This window comes from Fomitiporia mediterranea (assembly GCF_000271605.1).
Source record: "Fomitiporia mediterranea MF3/22 unplaced genomic scaffold FOMMEscaffold_4, whole genome shotgun sequence".
Taxonomy (NCBI): Eukaryota; Fungi; Basidiomycota; class Agaricomycetes; order Hymenochaetales; family Hymenochaetaceae; genus Fomitiporia; species Fomitiporia mediterranea.
The window spans coordinates 2019442-2037541 of record NW_006760389.1 but is presented as its reverse complement, the minus strand read 5'-3'; the positions used below and the strand labels follow the sequence as shown (position 1 = coordinate 2037541).

At 45.3% G+C, this 18100-nt stretch overlaps 7 protein-coding genes across 7 annotated transcripts; 5 read left to right on the top strand and 2 right to left on the bottom strand.

Moving 5' to 3' along the window:
* Window positions 1–771: 771 nt before the first annotated feature.
* Window positions 772–2974, top strand: FOMMEDRAFT_154072 (cytochrome P450; the record flags this gene model as incomplete). The annotated part of the gene is made up of 11 exons (XM_007264641.1): window positions 772–958; window positions 1012–1384; window positions 1447–1595; window positions 1651–1766; window positions 1822–1942; window positions 2002–2015; window positions 2073–2316; window positions 2365–2446; window positions 2495–2623; window positions 2693–2836; window positions 2887–2974. 11 exons carry the CDS (start codon window positions 772–774, stop codon window positions 2972–2974), a joined length of 1647 nt encoding a protein of 548 aa, XP_007264703.1.
* A 476-nt stretch (window positions 2975–3450) lies between these two features.
* Window positions 3451–5425, top strand: FOMMEDRAFT_27206 (kinase-like protein; the record flags this gene model as incomplete). Its single annotated transcript, XM_007264640.1, has 8 exons — window positions 3451–3990; window positions 4070–4210; window positions 4268–4491; window positions 4552–4611; window positions 4673–4741; window positions 4815–4952; window positions 5022–5117; window positions 5170–5425. The coding sequence occupies 8 exons, from the start codon at window positions 3451–3453 to the stop codon at window positions 5423–5425; spliced, it is 1524 nt and encodes a 507-aa protein (XP_007264702.1).
* A 1064-nt stretch (window positions 5426–6489) lies between these two features.
* On the top strand, window positions 6490–7852 carry FOMMEDRAFT_27205 (kinase-like protein; the record flags this gene model as incomplete). The annotated part of the gene is made up of 7 exons (XM_007264639.1): window positions 6490–6679; window positions 6856–6965; window positions 7025–7248; window positions 7305–7347; window positions 7406–7494; window positions 7555–7683; window positions 7753–7852. The coding sequence occupies 7 exons, from the start codon at window positions 6490–6492 to the stop codon at window positions 7850–7852; spliced, it is 885 nt and encodes a 294-aa protein (XP_007264701.1).
* A 1145-nt stretch (window positions 7853–8997) lies between these two features.
* FOMMEDRAFT_154070 (uncharacterized protein) lies at window positions 8998–9743 on the top strand (the record flags this gene model as incomplete). The annotated part of the gene is made up of 4 exons (XM_007264638.1): window positions 8998–9020; window positions 9095–9159; window positions 9293–9401; window positions 9476–9743. The coding sequence occupies 4 exons, from the start codon at window positions 8998–9000 to the stop codon at window positions 9741–9743; spliced, it is 465 nt and encodes a 154-aa protein (XP_007264700.1).
* Window positions 9744–10210: 467 nt separating this feature from the next.
* FOMMEDRAFT_80900 (eukaryotic translation initiation factor 5A-2) lies at window positions 10211–11104 on the bottom strand (the record flags this gene model as incomplete). The annotated part of the gene is made up of 7 exons (XM_007264637.1): window positions 10211–10246; window positions 10306–10467; window positions 10539–10604; window positions 10676–10696; window positions 10758–10840; window positions 10914–10989; window positions 11066–11104. 7 exons carry the CDS (start codon window positions 11102–11104, stop codon window positions 10211–10213), a joined length of 483 nt encoding a protein of 160 aa, XP_007264699.1.
* A 206-nt stretch (window positions 11105–11310) lies between these two features.
* Window positions 11311–14929, top strand: FOMMEDRAFT_139574 (uncharacterized protein). Its single transcript, XM_007264636.1, has 6 exons — window positions 11311–11473; window positions 11533–11598; window positions 11655–12204; window positions 12257–12832; window positions 12891–13677; window positions 13744–14929. Exons 1-6 carry the CDS (start codon window positions 11356–11358, stop codon window positions 14686–14688), a joined length of 3042 nt encoding a protein of 1013 aa, XP_007264698.1. The 5' UTR covers window positions 11311–11355; the 3' UTR covers window positions 14689–14929.
* A 138-nt stretch (window positions 14930–15067) lies between these two features.
* FOMMEDRAFT_105104 (DUF159-domain-containing protein) lies at window positions 15068–16726 on the bottom strand. Its single transcript, XM_007264635.1, has 6 exons — window positions 16693–16726; window positions 16278–16633; window positions 16106–16215; window positions 15426–15982; window positions 15328–15363; window positions 15068–15263 (listed from the first exon to the last, which is right to left on the bottom strand). Exons 1-6 carry the CDS (start codon window positions 16720–16722, stop codon window positions 15150–15152), a joined length of 1203 nt encoding a protein of 400 aa, XP_007264697.1. The 5' UTR covers window positions 16723–16726; the 3' UTR covers window positions 15068–15149.
* Window positions 16727–18100: the final 1374 nt, after the last annotated feature.

The window sequence follows — 18100 nt, the reverse complement described above, 5'->3', positions numbered from 1 at the left end:
CTCTCAAGAGTCGAGAGTATGACGATGGCACACAAGCTGCACGTTCGCGCTGAGTCGCCAAAAAAAAAAGAGAGGCACTATTCGTTCAAAACATCTGTCAGCATATGTACTTAGTTCTCATAATGAGGCCTAGCCGCCAGTTCCGCTCGTCGATGCTTCGCGTCGAATACAACAATCGGATAAAGGAACTTCAGAACGGAGGAACAGGATGAATCACGTGCGGCGGGTCGCTCGTTGACGCACACCACTCGCCAGTTGATTTTCCTGATTTTTCACCGAATACCCGTTCTCTATGTTTCGCTTCTTTCCACTAGGACCGGTAGGATCACCAGAGCCAACTACATGTATACAAATCTAGGTCCGGACTCCTGTTCCTATTGAAAGTCAACGTCGATCCGGATCCGGACGAGTTGGTTTGCGGAATATACACACACCATTGCAACGATGGTAGGTTCAGTATTAGTATTCAATGCAGTGTACCCTTTCTCTTGGCACTGCTCACAGTATTTTTGTATTTCCAGCTATTCAATGTATGGACAAGGGTGACAAAAGCAGATTCTGCCGAAATGAATTAACTATGGATAAACTTATATTCCGCGAAGTCAACGTTCGGCATCCAGAGACTACCTAAACTCACTGGTGTAGCTATCATTAGCTCATAATATCACTTGTTATCCATTCTCCCGATGCCATGATCCCACGGCCGCTCCAGAATGATTGATAAATAGCCAACCTCCCAGAAGCGAGCGGAAGATGAGTGAGCACTCGATAATGGATACCTTGTCTGTCGTCGTTCTTGGCGGTGCATTAGCTATCCTCATTGCATCGCTGAGGCTTTCAAGTGGGCGACACTTCAACTTGCCTCCGGGTCCGAAAGGTGACTTTGCAACCGGAAACTTGCACGTCATGCTTTCGAAATATCAGTGGATGAAGTATGCGGAATGGTCCAAGACGTTTGGTAAGCCGTGTGCTCTTCTACATGCGCGTCTTTTCCGATGATCCATCCTCTAGGAGACATAATATATTTCACAATTGTTGGACGGCCTGTCATCGTCTTGAATAAGTTCGAGCACGCGCATGAGCTCTTAGACAAGCACAGCGCGAGCTATTCTGACCGCCCTCCTATGGACTATATCGTCAAGATGTATTTGGTCTCATATCCTTCGAATAGCGAACCAATTGATTGGTCTATCTGCAGGGTACGGTTCCGATCGGCCACGTTTATGCCGTACGGAGATACGTGGAGACTATATCGTCGGCTAATGCAACAATATCTCAATCCTCGAGCTGTCCTTGCCCTTCGACCGATGCAAACGAAATGTGTTCATGACCTGCTCCAAGATCTTCTCACCGAACCCAATGACTTCTGGCGGAATATCAAACGGTACGCATTGTTATACCACGCATTTATTTACTTCATTCATATGAGTTAACCATTACGCTTAGATTCGCAGCATCAGCTGTGCTTTCAGCTACTTATGGATACCAGGTTAAGCCCAAGGACGACCCAATCATGAATTTACACGAACACTCAGAAAGTGCTATAGGCCTACGTGGCCCTTATGGAACCATGGCTGCGGATCTCTTCCCGTTTCGTTCGTCCTCTCTTATATCATCCATGATGTTCCCGAGCTCATGCAGCTCTGTCAGTTCAATATATCCCATCTTTCCTCCCAGGCGCTTCTTTTAAGAGGCGCGCACTAAAGGCGAGAGTCGTGGCACAAGAAATTTCGGATTACCCGTATAAGATTGTCCAAGAGCAACGCGTGAGATCCGGCCGCGTTGTATATTTCACATCCATTAATACCTTCCATTGTGCAGATAACAGGAACAGCAGTTCCCTGCTTATTAACTTACATGCTTGATGGTTATGAACAGCAGGGAATTGATGACAAGGAGCGCTTTGAAGCCATTAAGAATGTCTGTGGTGCGATGTATCGCGGTAAGCGATTTATTTGTCTCTAAAGACGGACACCTTACCGTGAAACTATGACGACAAAGGTGGTGTTGGATCCGTGGGTTTCATAGCCACTCGTGCACTTCCTCATTTTTACTACGTCCACCTTTATTAGACCTCGACAGTAATTTATACCTTCTTTCTGGCAATGGTGTTGTATCCGGAATTTGCAAAAAAGGCCCAAAATGATCTAGATGCTGTTCTCGGTGGCGAACGGTTGCCAACATTTGATGAACAGGAATCGCTCCCCTATATAAACTGTATTCTGAAGGAATGCCTGAGGTGTGTCGTTCTTTGTCTTTTGTACCCATTGAACAGGGCTAGACAGAATATCAGATGGAACCCTCCTTTCCCACTTGGTAATTAACTATGTCGCTCAGTTATATGCTCAGCTGATTTCTTGATAGCAATAGCTCACCGGGCAATGCGCGATGGAGAATTAGAGGGAAAGTACATTCCAAAGAACTCTATGATCATGCCAAACGTCTGGTACGCCCCACGTCTGGTATTAGCATGCTTAGTACTCACATGCATCAGGAGGATGATGCACGATGAACGAAATTATGACGATCCAATGACCTTCAACCCTGATCGCTTTATTGAAAGTGGCAAAGTTGCATCATCCATCCTTGATCCGCGGATGGCCGTATTCGGTTTTGGAAGGCGGTGAGATGCTTCATTATCAACTTGCAAAGCTCCATCATTTGACCGGGGTTTGCTCATTTTCCCCTGTAGTGTCTGTCCAGGACGACACTTTGCAGAAGCAGATATTTGGTTGACTATGGCCAGCATTCTTACTGTCTTCAATATTCTGCCGGCCTTGGACGAAAAGGGCTGCGAAATAATCCCTGCCCCTGAGTTCACTTCCGGATTAAATAGGTAGGCATCGTTTAGCGAACTCCTTACTTATGTACTTACTATTTAAGCAGCCGACCAATGGAATTCGCCTGTCATATTGTCCCTCGCAGCGACAAGGCAGCCAGTTTGGTTACTTCGGCAAGGGACGCTAGGACGTGATGTTGGTGATAACGTCATGATTGTCATTCGCATTTTAAACAGCGTAATGAATTGTCACATTCGCCTGCAATTCCGAACATCATCTTTTCTGGCACTTACGTGCCTTGAACATCGATTACATTGGAAAGATATAAATAAGCCATCCTATTAGCTTGTTATACATGATCCAAAAAAACTCACTTATCAAAAAATTCAGTAATGACGAGAGAGAGGAATAACACGTAACCGATGTTAATGTATGTGGGGATGAATTCCGGTTGATTAACCGGGTAATGACAACTTTGCCCTGTTAGTAGTAACACTTTGCAGACATCTGTCAATTGTGACCCCTTTTTTTCTCACAGGCGTAGCAAGAACCCAAGAATAGAATATAATCATTGCACAGAACCTTCGAGCAGTGCAGGAGTATTAAACGTTGCAAACCAGCTATATTGCCAAACTCCCTTTCTTTACCAACGGCTGATACTTCGTCTTTCATGTCAGAAAAACACGCACGATCTTCCATTGATGTCCCGCGGGCTGGCTCTGCAAGACCTACCCCGTCCTCAGGAAAGGTCCAAAGCAGCAGCACGATGAATGCCGAGAAGAGCACAGTTCTACGACGTGACGCAGCGTCACCCAATAACTCAGACAGAGAGCAGGACCGTACATCTACCACTGGTCATTCTGGCCGACCTTCCGGGCATGCTAGTACACTGCCCCACTCCAGAGGAAGTAATGCAGATGTTCACCATTCACATAATATGCTCGGAGACACAAATTCACAAGGATCAGAAAGTACTACTATAAGAGATGATAGTCACAGTCAATCTCAGAATCCGCCCAACGAATTATCAGAATCTCAGCAACAAGCATATCAAAGGGAAGTTCAGCAAGTTGAAGTGAAACCAATAATAATAACAGTCGAGCCACCCATAAAAGAAGGTCTATTGGACATTCCCGCTGTCAGGGAGACTCCAAGAAAAGCATATAACTTTCAAAGGATTCTTGGGAGGGGGATTTTCGGAGAGGTCTTTGTACGTCTAGTGCATAGCTGTTAACTAGTATTGCTTCTGAGAGGTGACAATTCCCATATTCTATCTGTACACTCTATAGCGCTGTACTGTCAACACTAAGGATAGGTATGCCGTGAAAACTATGAAACCTGCATCTGAGATCCATATGGCCGTCAAACAGAAGTTTGAGATAGAAATCCTAGAAGAGATGAGTGAGAATCCTAATCGTCCCGGTTGTATCGTGAGTTGTATAAATGTCATCTCTCTCCCCTTTGCAAAGCTCACAGCTGGCATTTAGATGAAATTCATTGAAGCATTCTGGTCATCCGAGGACACAGAATATCCGCGGAATCCTCAGGGAGTTGCAGACCATCTAGGAAGAAGGATTTGTATTGTTTGTGAGTATATTGAGGGTCCCACCCTCTTCCAAATCCTGCATCGCAAGCAGGCTATCAGAAGGCGTGGAACAAATATTCGTGATTTTCCTATGAAGGATCCACAGGACGTCAAATCTGTCATAAGGTAAGAACATATTTATTAGTATACATATGTATCTATCGATGTCAATAATCCTATCTCTAGACAAATCCTAACTGGCCTTGTATTCTTAGATGACATTGATGTGGTACATCGCGATATAAAGTCAGTAGCTCTATTTGGTTTACAGTTGTGTAACTGTTCTAAAGTGACAACCATATTGAAGGCCAGAAAATATTCTGATTGTAAGGCAAAGGCGTAATAAAATACTGGTAAAGATAATTGACTTTGGACTGTAAGTGTAATACTCATTATTTTACCTTCTGAGTTTTAATCATGATACCACACTCTCTGTTTACTCACAATAGTGCAGTAAGGGCCTCCAGTCGGGGTGCACACGGTATACGTGCAATTGCTGGATCATGGCCGTACTTTCCTCCTGAGATTGCTTGTGGCGCAATAGACGACAAAATTGCAACTTGTACAATGGATATTTGGGCACTTGGGTGTGTTTTGACCACTTCTTGTTGAGTTTAGCAGGGATTGCTGGCCTGATTTTGACTCTTACTATACAGTGTGACATTCTGGGAAATGATACATGGAATCGATACATTCCCAATCGACGTAATGACCCGGCATGAAGCTGAGCGTGAAGTCGTAAGGAAAAGGGGGTAAAGCCTCTATTTTCATCTTATCTGACCTTTTGTGCTCACCTGTTTATAGCTGGGACAGTAAAAAGCGCCAGGAGTTCTTTGATAATGCTTCAACAGAGGATCTTAACAAGCTAACTAGACGAGTACAGCATGTTCAAAAGCTGTACAATGAACACCAGTTTGGAAAGGAACTTAAATTTGACACTAAAGAATGGGAAAAGTTTAAAGAAGGCAGGTTCAAATCCTTTTATTCCTTACAAGACAGGGCTAATGTGTGCCCTTACAGCTATACCTTTGGTCAGACGTTTCTTAGAGAAAAACTATAAAAGAAGAATTCAGGCCAAAGGTGCACTTGAGGATCTGGTCAGTCCTTGTTTTCCCACAATTACACAGAGCTATATATTTAATACACATTTGTACTGTTGACAGTGGCTCAAGATTGAATAGGTGCATCTGAATTAGATAGAGAAATAAGTATAATAAGATGTCTAGAGTAGCTTTATAGATCTGCTAGCTGTAATTTTGTGAGAAATTGTATTGATGGACAAATTTGCACAACAACATGGATTGCTAGTCAACTCTGTACTGAATTGAGGAGTTGTTTTGTTCCTAATTGCTTGATATGTAAAGTTTTAAAACTGATACAAGAATAGTTAGTCACTTGTAATTTCAAATAGACTGCCCTTTTGTTTGTAAAGGGTTACTGAATGATCTGTATAAAGTTAGGCCAGTGTGTTACATTGTCTCCTGGAACTATCAGGAAACAGTATAAGTCAGTCCTGAAAAATAAAAAATGAATATTTGTAAGCACATTATGCTAGTACCTAGTTATTGTTACAATTTCTGAGTCTGACTACATGCTTACTAGTTTACACAGCTAGTTGTGTATGCTTAGGACTCTTTGCTAGGTTCTGTAAGTATTGCCTGACTGAACACAGAAGCAGTTGATTACATTATAATTTTGCATTGAAGCTTAAAGCAAAGAACTAGGGCTGCTAAATACTTTTAACTCAAAGTTGTGTATAATACTAAATCTAATCCCTATATTTACTGTCTACTAGTTTATACAATGTCAGACAGGAAAATATTACAGTCATATAAGATACAAGGAGCTGGATCTCCTAGGCCTGGCTCTTCATCAGGACAGGTTCAAAGTGGTAGCACTATAGACTCTAAGAAGAGTTTGTCACTACTATATAACAATAACTCTAGTAATAATGTGGACAACAATACAAGGAGACATAGGCAACATGTGTCTACTACTAATAGTACTAATAGACCATCTGCCAGTGTACATACTGCAACAATAAGAGAGTCTTTAAATGCAAATATTCCTCATACATCTCAGGCAACTGTAGGCACAAGTACACAGAGAACAATTAGTAGTCCTATGAGCAAAAGTAATAGTCTGTCAAGCTTGTTACAGAATCAAGTCAATGATTTATCAGAATCTCAGAAACAGCAATATCTACATGAGGCTAAACAAGGTGTAGTGGTCCCAGCACTGGCAGAACAGAAATTTGGGGAGTTGGGAGAAGAGAATGATCTGTCTGAGATCCCTCACATAAAGAGAATGCCAAGTAAGTCATACAATTTCCGAAGAATACTTGGAAAAGGAATGTATGGAGAGGTCTTTGTACGTCTACTGTATTAGTATTAAACAATGTCGCTTCTGACCTGAGCCAACTTTGCCATCCTATTTGTGCATACAAAATTCAATAGCTTTGTAAGAATGGAGACTATGACAGGTATGCAGTAAAGACTCTGAAGCCTGCAGATCCACATACTTTACTTGGCTACTGGCAAAGATCAGAGACTGAGTTCCTACTGAGTTTAAAGGATAATCCTGACCGTCCCAGCAGTATTGTGAGTAAAGAGGATGATACAAATATGTGTAAACTCGCAGACTAATATACTACATTTAGATGAGATTTATTGAAGCATTTTGGTCATCTGAAGACACAGAATATCAGCTGAATGCTCAAGGAGTGAAAGCTAGCCTAGGCAGGAGGATTTGTCTCGTTTGTGAGTATATTGAAGGTGCCACTCTCTGCCAAATGTTACTCCGTGAGGAGCCTACCATGAGGCGGGGAAAGAAGATCCATAATTTTCCAATGAAAGATAAACAAGATGTAAAATCCATCCTGAGGTTTGCTCGCATATATTTAATTCCTGGATCTAGTATAACACTTGCTCCGCCTCTAGACAAGTCCTAACTGGCCTTAGTTTCCTATGTGACAATCGGATTGTACATCGTGACATAAAGTCTGTAATTCTACTTCGCTCAACCTTGTGTAAATGTGCAGCTGACAACTGCTATAAGGCTAGAAAATATTATGGTAATAAGGAATAAAAGGCGCAACACGCTACTGGTAAAGATCATTGACTTTGGATTGTATGTATATTGAATAATAATTAAGAGAATGTAATTAATCTAACTTCTGCCTACTATCAGTGTAACACGTGATCCTACTTATGGTGACGCGGCGGTCTGCGGTACACCTCTATACTTTCCTCCTGAGATTGCTGTGGGTACGAATGAAAATTGGATTACAACTCACAAGACAGACATGTGGGCACTTGGGTATGTCCTTACTTACAATATGTACATGTGGACAGTAGACTGAGCATGGCTCAACTCCAACGAATGTAGTGTTGTATTCTGGGAAATGATACATGGTTCTGATACATTCCCAATCGACGTAATGGTTTGGCCGACAGCCCAGGACCATTACCTGAAGAAAAAAGGGTGAATCTAGCCATTTCTTCCACTTCAGCTTTCGAGCTCATTTTATATAAAGATACGATACCCCGAAAAAGCAACATGATTACTTAGAACATGCATCACAAAAAAATAGGGACAATCTTTTCTGTTATGCACAGAATTATGCAAATTGGTATAATACACGGGAGTTTGAGAAAGAACTTAGGTTTGACACAAAAGAATGGCAAAACTTTAGTGAAGGCAAGATATATTTTGTTGCTTCTTGTTGAGTTATTCTAAACAGCATACCCTCCCAGCTGTATCCTTGGCTGAACGTTTGTTGAGGAAGGACTATAGAAAAAGGATCTCAGCAGAGGATGCGCTCGGCCATTTGGTAGGTCATTATCTTCCTATATTACTGCTTGGGTTAAGCATTGAATCATGATATTCGTTATGCTATCGACAGTGGCTCAAGATCTAAGAGCTAAATCTGGATCGGTTAGGGAAATAATTATCATGCATATGTCTAGAGTATTAAATAGGTTCAATGATCGTATACATTTTGAGAAATCGGAATAACAAACACGAAAGGCAAATCACTAGCCGATTATGTAACTGGTCAAGGACGTTTCTCTTCGTTCCTGATCGTTCGGAGTCTGATCTTACCCTGAGGCTTGAGACTCATTTGACTCCATGCCACCTCGATTTTGCCTATTTATCTACAGTTCTCTTCATTTACACTCATACATCTCGGTGAACACAATTACAGAGTGTCCTATTTTATCTCAAATGATCGGTCAACCACCCTTAATTTACGAACGTGAAGAACCCCTTTATTACGCGACCGTCACACCTCACCAATGGTGGTCACCACAACAGCGTCTCGTGGCACCATGCACTTGCATCGTGTTTCATCTCCTGATGTCTACTAGGACCTTCCGATGAGAATTACTTGCTCAAGGGAAGACAACAAGTGATCTGCTATTACTTTCTTGTTACTCACGGTTCTGCCTCGCTTTTACGACATTCGATTATATTACGGGGAAATCTGCTTCCGCCTTACGCTCTGCCTTGGCTTCTTGTCTTCTTTGTGTCTAGTGGTAACCGAGACTCGGAGTTACCTTTCACGTCATTTTTGCCTTTGAAGCAATCCTCTGTCTCTGCTGGTCCGGAGTAGTAGCTACTTTGCTAGATATGGACGCAGTTCTCGATAAAGCGTAAGCATGTTTGTTGCAAGTTCATTCGCTCAGCTTGATTGATTAACCAACTTTGTATGTCCTTATACACATAGTCTTGCCTTACGTGGCGTAACAGGTGTACTTGTTCTTACACGTAACTCTTGGCTTACCATCGCAAGTGAGTCAGTTCTTTGCAATTTGATTTCTACCTGTGTGTTGACGTGATCACTGGCAACTACTCTGCGTCTAACTGTAATGATCCAATCTGTTTCTTAAACTCTCTTGGTATTGAAATATATCATGGTGCAAAGGTCGTGGCGCACTGACCGCAAACGACGCCCCGGCAATCGAAGAGCTACTATCCTGGGCCGAGGAAGAGTCAACGGGATCAATCCCATGGAACGGTGGCTCAGGCGGAAGGTAAATTTAAATTCAAAACATTTCTTTCCAGTTATAAATTTCCTTTTTCGTCTGACAATGATTCGTTCGTTTAGGTGTTTACACTTCCATCGCGCAAACACGCACACACTCATCCTCCTCCGCCAACGAGCCGGGGCTGATTCAGTAGGGACAGCAGGTGGCGATAGATTATCACCGTCTGCCGCTGGTGCGCCACGACCGCCACGGATGCGGTTTGGGTGGTCTACAACGTCGAGTAATTCGGAGAACCCCTTTGGCTTGCGAGCAGGCTCTGCAAGTCTTTTCGCACCTTCTCGCAGCATCGAATCACAGAATGTGCATCGTCCGAGCTCTTGGTACTAATTCTGATAGTTGACCCATCACATTTTAATCATCACAAGTTTAATTCCGTATTTTGTATTTATATTCCCAACACACTCTATGATCACAACCATGTATTATATTCCCTTTTTTTCTTGCGCCTCCCCAGTACATCAACTAGAACTCCTTACAGTGCATCTAAACCACCGATACAACAGCTCCTAGCCATGAGCACGATAATAAAAAAACAAGTTCAATGACCTATAACCTTTCAGCTTCCGACAAGACAACACGTGCTGTACATTACACGAGAAAACGTTGCGTCGTACATGCAGGACTGATAATGAATTGTAAACAAGGCAAAAAAGAGACTAGACACGGCAGAAGGATCGTGAATCGGGAATCGGACCCTGTATTAGGGAAGGGAAGCAATTCAGCATTGAGTCATTCATGTGGATGCAGTGCATCGTGGGAAATCGATGCAGACATATTTTAGACTCACAAGGTCATTACGCTCCCTTCGGGGCCTCCTTCCAGGAGATAGCCTACACAGAGATGATTGCTGTTAGGCATAGTTTGGAATAAAATAAGGAATAATAATTACCTGCTCTTCACCCATAGCAGAAACGATCGTGACAAGAAGATCCTTTCCAGCGTCGAAGTTCTCCTGGATCTCCTTGCCAATATCACCCTCAGGGACTTTAACGTCGTCCTTGGGGGTACCGTCCGAAGTCATCAAGTTGAGGAAATCGTCATCAATGTTGACCTAGTCAATGCGCCACCTTCAGAATCCTTACGTACTAGAACGCGAGGCGTGTGTGATGACACATTACTTACGAGCTGGTATTCCTCACGTTTGACGTTCGGAACATCCATGTTGTGAGTGGAGGGAGAAATATCCTCCTGTATTTGAGAGAAGATCAGAATTTCTGTCAGATTTGAGCAAGTACACAATGCAAGATGATAACACGAACCAGCTTCTTTTGGGTAAAGATCTGGGTGGAGAATGGTTGGTCAGTTAACACAGGGCATGCGAATGTATAGCAGGCAGCATACATCAATGCCGACAAGGTGGACTTTGGCATGTCCGTGCTTGCCAGTCTTAGAGGTGGACATGTCGACAATTTTGCACGGACGACCTGGAAGCCAGGGAGGGGCACATCGTGGGTGAGAACAGGGCGGCCAGCGGCGCATATAGTGAGGTGAACATACCCTTGATGACGACATGTCCGTTCTTGCGGAGAGCAGAACATTGCATGGGAAAGGTGAGCGAGGCACCGGCGGACGCCTAATGAGAAAGGGGGTAGGGCAGACGAGCATAAGGGTCCGCATTGGACAGCATCAAATGGGCGTTTGGGACTGACCTGCTCGAACTGGTGGTTGTGCTGCTCGTCGTCAGACATTTTCAAGCAAAACGGAGGCGGAGATTAGTCTAAAGAAAGTGAAGAAGGAGGGAGAGCGCGGGGATGGTCGTTCGTGGATGAGAAGAGGAGGGCAGCGATGCGGCGAGAGCCAAAGCATCGATTGATCCAAGCAATTTTCAGCTGGCGTTATTTAATATTTTCTCACGGTCGTAAATGAGCGAAAAATCGGAATATTTTGTGCAGTGCTCCCCTTCCTCATCATCTCATCCAGCTCACCTCTGTCGACCAGAATGTCCTTCAAGTCCTCAAACCATCGTCGCGTACAAGACCAAGCAGCCGCGCCTGGCGAGCGTGGCAATCCCAGGATTCGCCAACTTCAGGAAATGTTTCCGTCGTGGTCGGACGACGGTACGTGTCTTCTTGTCGGGACGCGCAACAGCCACGTTTTACTCAACCTCCCTCGACAGACCTCAAGTCGGTGCTTGCGGAAGTGAACTACGACGTTGAACTCGCAGTTGTCCGCATCAGCGAAGGTGCAGCTGTTTTCACATTTTGAAGAGGGCGCTAGAGTATTGATCTTTGCTCGCAGGTCACGCGGAACAATGGGGTGCGGTCAGTCGTAAAAAGGACAAACGCGCAACGGCCGGCTCTCCAGCACCTTCCAGTGGAGACAGAGGAGGCTCTCGTGGGACTCGAGGAGGACGCGGGGCTTCTCGTGGAGGGCGAGGTGGCGGAGGTCGCGGTGCTGGCCGAGGCGGTCATCGCGAGGCGAACGGGCGTCATGCGTCTTCTCCCGCCCCGCAGTCATCTTCGACTTGGACACAGGAGTCATCGACGCCTGTTGCTGGGACGGACGATGCTTCGGCCGCAAGTGAATGGGCGACAGCGAATGGTGCTTCCGACCAAAACGCTGTTTCGGGACAGGGCGATGCCGGTGATTCGACGGTGTCTGTTGCTGCTTCTTCCTCGACACTACCGAAGGCCAAAACAGATACAACTCCTAGTGCATGGGGAAATGGTACTCCGGCACCATCCACCGAGTTGAAGCCTCAAGCATTGTCGCCTACCCCTACTCAAGCTGCCAAACTTGCGAGTAAGACACCAGCTACTTCAAAAATGTCATGGGCACAGGTTGCAAGGTATGTGTAAATATTCTAGTTGAATTTGGCAGAAGCCTCAACTCCTTCCCAGAGCGCAAGAAAAGCCAAAGGCTACTCCACCTCCACCTGCCCCTGCACCCGCTTCGGTTCCTGCAGCTGTACCTGCGTCAGCTCCAGAGCCAGTCCCCGCTGCTCCTGAGCCAGAGCAGAAAGTAGAACCAGAAGCCGATGGTTGGGAAGAGCCAACGACCGTGCAAGCTCCGCCGTGGGAGGATGAACCTCCGGCTCAGCCAACGGTAAAGGCAACGTCAGACGGGTGGATTACCTCTGTCACAGAGAAAACTGAGATTCGACACGAGCCTGCTCCGGAGGAAGCCCAACCAACCCCTTCCAACCAGCCCGAACCGGAATCGGAACGAGTAACTACAGCTTCGGCTTTCCCAGCACAACTTGGGCTGCAGCAAAAGGCTGAACCGTCGGTTGTACCTCCTGTAAAGCCTTCGACTCCTGTCAGCTACGCACGTTCTTTAAATTCGCGTGCTGGTCACCGCCCAAAGGTGACAGACCAAGCTGTTGTCATGCCTTCTTCATTTGGCTCTTCGGTTGAGAAGTTAGGCATGCAATTTGGAAGTGTAAACCTGGGTGGGGAGGATGTCGAACCTAATGCGTACGTCACACGATAGGTATTTATTCCCCGGAATTCTTTACTTACGGTTCTGGTACAGGTTGGAGCCTCCTACTCCTGAGCCACCTGTTGCCGCTCCCGTTGCGTCTGAGCCTGCGCGCGAACCCCAGCCTCCAACAACACATGCACCACCTCCGGAGCCTGCACCGGCTGCAAGCACTCAAACACCCCTTACCTCTACTCAAAGCCTTTTCCAACACACTCTTACCCAACACAGCCAGCCCCAGCAACCACAACCGCAGGTACAGGCACAGATTCACTCAGCCTTACAGAGTGCACAGCAGACCCCTCCCTCATTACTCCCTACTCAACCTTCTACTCAATCCGTCATCCCTTCTCAGACGTCGACCTCCACTGCCACTTCAACCCCACTCACCTCATTCTCTGCTCAGCAGGCAACGCCTTCTTCGCAATCATCCGTTTCCCCTTATCAGCAAAGTTCTGCTCAACAGCAGACTCAGGCTCCCCAACCCCAGGCACCTGCGACGCAGAATCACTTGCAGCAACAGCAACAATCCTCACTTCATCAATTTTCGCATTTCCCTTCACATCTTGAACAAGCTGCAAGTCAACCATCACCACCCCAAGCGCCACAGCAACAGCAGACACAGCAGTCGGCACTTCACCAGGGTATTGGCAGCCATGGGTCATATTATCGTCAGCCGGAGCAGAATTTCCATCATGCACCAACCCCACCTGCGGGTCAGGCACAGGACACGCAGTATGGTTCGTTTGCACCGCTTAGCCAACAGCTTGGTTACCAGACGCAAGCTTCGCATTTAAGTGGATTCAATTCAGACCATTTCGGGTACAATGATGGAGCAAGAGTGAGTCCGGTTCATTTTTAGCACAAGAGTCATTTTCCGAGTATTCACGAGACAAATAAAACCCAGGGATTTTATGAATCGTATGGTCCGCAGTCCGGCTTCAGTGGGCGGAATGCGCTTGGTCATGACGATGTTGGGAAGTCTCTCCCAGGTAGTCAACAATCCTCGCAATCTGGTGCTGGTTTGCCCCAGTCTGCAGCACAGTCGACCCAGCAGCAGGCGTCTCAGCAGCCGCAGACTGGGACTCAGCCTCAGGGTCCTGCTGCAGGTCAACCTCAGCAAGGTTACCCAATGCCGTTCTACTACAACATGTACCAACCAGGCCAGTATTACGGTACACCTTACGGCTCTGGTTATGGGCTTGGTCAATATGCAAACAGATATCCTCAGCAGCAGCCTCCTTTGTTCCAACCTGCGAATCCCACGTCTGCGTCTCCAGCGAATGCGAAGGGTCCAAACTCGGTTCAGCCTCAGTCAAATCCATATGCGCCGGGTCTATATGGACAGCAGCAGCACGCTTCATCCGCATACGATGATGGGTATGGACACCATAACCAACTAGGACCTCAGCACAACCAGGGACTTCCTACAAACGAATATGGCAAACAGCTATACGGCGGACAAAGTATTCAGAGTTTCATGGGCCAGTCTTCAAGTCCTGCCGCACAACTAGGTCCAAGAGGTACTGGAAACAGTGCCTCCCCAGAAAACTCGTATAAGCCATATGGTCCAGGCTCTGGAGTTAATGCAAAGGATGTTGGTGGTGCACCAGGTATGGGTAGCTCCGGTATCGCTGGAGGCCAAGGTGCACTAGGTCAAGGTGGACGCGGTGTGCAGCAGCCACAGCATTCGCAGTTCTACGGTGCAAACCGCTTCTCCGCGAACCCAAACGCGGGTGGTCCCCCTGGCCAACAAAATCAGCAGCAACAAACTCAAGGCTATCCACAAGGAGCTGATAGTTCTTTCTACTACCAGCGCCCGTCCCAAAATGGTCCACAATACTGGGGTTGAGCAAGGACTGATGTGAATTGACCCCATCTCGCGAGTCTCTTCCCTTTTTGCAATTTTATTTCCTGTTTCATATGCGCATACTTTTTCGTGATAACAAGCCCTAGTCAACGTCTCCCATTTTCTGATACTTATCGCCTGCTGATTCGAGCTTGAGTATATGTGTCATCCTATTTCGTGCATACTTTTCTTTCCCCCTTTTCTGACTCTTATATTCTCTTTTCTTCTCTTCTCTGTCCTTGTCGGTCTTCAATTACTCCTCTCTCACTAGTATTTCGTTGCATGTGTATGTACGTCTAACATCTTGGACTCCGAAGTGAGAGTGGTTTGACCACATCCATTGCATGAATCATCACATCGAGTGACCATTGAAAAAAAATGCCTTAATTGTTCCAAGCCCAGTACAATAGGTAAGATAAGGGGAGAAATAATGTACACGACGTAAACAGAATTAATCAGTCCGCTCAATTATTGTCCTCGGTTTTGGAGAAGAAACTTGTTATTTTCTTGGTGCCAGGGCTGGCTTGTTCTGGACTCTTCGGTGATTTTGATGATTTGGGCGACTTCATGTTTGTGCTCTGCAAGGTGTAGTGAATTAACATGCACAGCATGTGTCATACATCAGTTAGGTGAGACACTCACTTGGGAAGAACTAGGCGTTTTTGGTTTCGCTACCTGCTGCAACGAAATGGAACGTACAGGTTATTACACAAAGCCAGATGACCAGATGTAGAACAAACCTTGCCACTCCGTTTAGTTTCCTCTTTGTTATCGGTTCGAGCTTTCTTGGAGCCTGAAGGTTCATCCACGGAGAGCAGCTCGACACTTGACGCTCTCTCTTTCTTCGGCGACTGCTCTGTGGACTCTCGTTTCCGTTTCAGTAGGGTCTGTTCACCTGTTTCCCCAGAAGGCTGAGACTTCTTCTCCTGTGAAGGCTGTGAAGCTGGCTTAAAAGACGTATCGGTATCCTTTCCTCCCTTGCTCTGCTTAGCGAACATCGCCTCAATACCGTCCTTCCGCTTGCTGATGGGCTCGATGAACGTTGCGCTCTCCGCACTGACTTTACCAACTTCCTTAGGGACGGGATAACATTCCAAGTCGTGTGCTTTGTCGAGGGATGTATAGGGTTTGATGACTTTTGCGGCTTTGGTCGACCACGTCTGATCGGAAGTGTCGAGCCATGCTTCGATCTGTGCAGCTGAACTGAGGATAACTGGCATGCGGTCATGTAGCCATGAAAGTTGCTTGTTTGCGTCCGTGGTGACGATTGTGTAAGTGTAAAGAGGTTCAGTATGACCTAGATAGTAACTTTTTCGTCAGTTTCAATGTATGGGCAGGGAATGTAGTGCTAGAAGAATTGAGTAATCTTGTGTCGATAGTATGTGCAGTCGCTAGGTCTGACTTACTAGCATGTACCCACCTTCAAGAATAACACTGTCGTAAAGCCCTGCCAGCAACATGAGTTTCCCTTCTTTATGTCTAGTGAAGTGTGGCAGTCTGTCTTTTCCTCTCTTCTGCCATTCGTAGTAGCTGTGTCGAAATATCACGGGTCATGACAGAATCTCCGTCATTTAACATGAAGTAAACCTTACCCTTGACAAACGACAACACATCGCTTCCTGCCCTTGATACTCGCCCACATGCCACCACCCTCAGTGAGGTTCTCACCCTTCGCATTGATGGTATTCAGATTGGTATCTTCATGTTTACTCCAGTGCGGGACGACTCCCCACTTCATCGTATGCATAACTGTGCCTTTCTGTTCCGTCTCTCCCTGCTCCTCAGAGGCCGCACGGTCATCATAACGATTCCGTCTGCGGACCACTGGACTGCGGGATCGCGGCGCGACATTATAACGAGGGTAAAACGCGTCTTCGTCGATCCACTCATCGAGGTCAAGGTCCAACTCTGGGTGCTCGTCGTGCACCTGTCGGATAATCTGAGGGCGCTATGTGATTCTCTTTTATCAGCGTACGACATATATTTAAATGAGCTTATTTGTCTGACCGGTAATCCGAGAGCGAATCTGCCACACATGCCGCGGTCACAGAACACGTTTGACTTGAGGTCGACGCGACGCAGCCGAATCCATCAATCTAATTATTGTCCGGTACACGTGATTGGAGAATACTTAATCATGATTCATGATTCATGATCGACTTCGACAACAACTTGACAATTCGCAATGGGCCATTATTCTCGGTTTATTATCCTCTTTTTGAAAACATGCCTCAATATTTGTAAATAAATTGTACTAATCTACTGCTCCTAGCACGACATTCTCCGTGGAATAGGGCGTATCTAGCAGAAAGATTAAAACCCTACGCTGTCAGTATGCATCATTGAGCCACTACAGGTATTAAATTAAATATTATATTGAATACTGAATGTAACTATCTGGTTCGAGACTCACTGGATGATTACGAGCGTCCTTGGCGCTGAACCGTTTTCGATAATCTAGCCGGAACATACCGGTTACAAACTCAATTGCTGTATATATATTAGAAACCGCCTCTTGTACCATTTACTGAATCAATGCTTACCTCCGGGCTCTTCAATCCATGGAGCCTGATTGAAATCGGGTGTTTTACTGAACTCTGCATTGTTGAATTCTTCCCTATATGTTTGTACCTCCTTATGACAAAATCTCGAAGCATAAACCTTGAGAATTCTAGTGGAGTTACGTCGGCTTGTACTTGAAAGAAGTAAGGATTGCTCACTTATTTTCATCCGCATACCTCCTACTTGCTTGCTCAACGCTAATTGGCTGAAATAAAAAGTGCTGGGGACCATAGATCATTTTCAAGAAAGTAACTCTATAAAGTGATCGAAGTTAATTTTGATTGATTATTATCAACTACAGCTGTAACACATTCAAGACTGAAAACTCACCCAAAGCTCCATATATCTGAAACACAAAGCAATGTAGCAGTCTCACCCCTCACATGAAGTTCAGGTGGCATAAACCACATATGACAAGGAATGTCTGAAAGTTTATATTCACCTTCGGCATGAATACTAAATAAGCGGGAAAATGTCAATAAACTCCTAGTAAATTCATAGCTTATCTGAAGCCACAATATAATCATTAATACTTCACCTTCCCCAATCATTTATGATAGCATTTCCTTCGCGAACCAGAATATTCTCTGGTCTATATGAAGTAATAGCTCAGTTTTATAAGTTACAAGTAAAACAAAGCCCAATCCCTTACTTTAAATCATGGTGGACAAGGTATTTATTATGTAGCCACTCCAATCCTTCTAAGATCTGTCTATGTCAATGGAACCAATCATCAGAAATATAAGGCAGCAAGTTATTAGTGCTTGAAATTACCTGCTAAGATGTTTAACATGATCAAGAGTTATTGACTCTTTATTATTAGCTAGATAAACTCCAAGTTCTAATCCCTTAA

Bases quoted from the DNA above. Each gene is read 5' to 3' on its own strand.
- FOMMEDRAFT_139574 (XM_007264636.1), top strand. From the start codon at position 11,356: ATGTCCTTCAAGTCCTCAAACCATCGTCGCGTACAAGACCAAGCAGCC. The intron at 11,474-11,532 runs GTACGTGTCTTC...CTCCCTCGACAG, and splicing joins TCCGTCGTGGTCGGACGACG to ACCTCAAGTCGGTGCTTGCG. The intron at 12,833-12,890 runs GTACGTCACACG...GTTCTGGTACAG, and splicing joins GAGGATGTCGAACCTAATGC to GTTGGAGCCTCCTACTCCTG.
- FOMMEDRAFT_105104 (XM_007264635.1), bottom strand. From the start codon at position 16,722: ATGTGTGGCAGATTCGCTCTCGGATTACCG. The intron at 16,216-16,277 runs GTAAGGTTTACT...ATTTCGACACAG, and splicing joins TGTGTTGTCGTTTGTCAAGG to CTACTACGAATGGCAGAAGA. The intron at 15,264-15,327 runs GTGAGTGTCTCA...TACACCTTGCAG, and splicing joins AAACGCCTAGTTCTTCCCAA to AGCACAAACATGAAGTCGCC.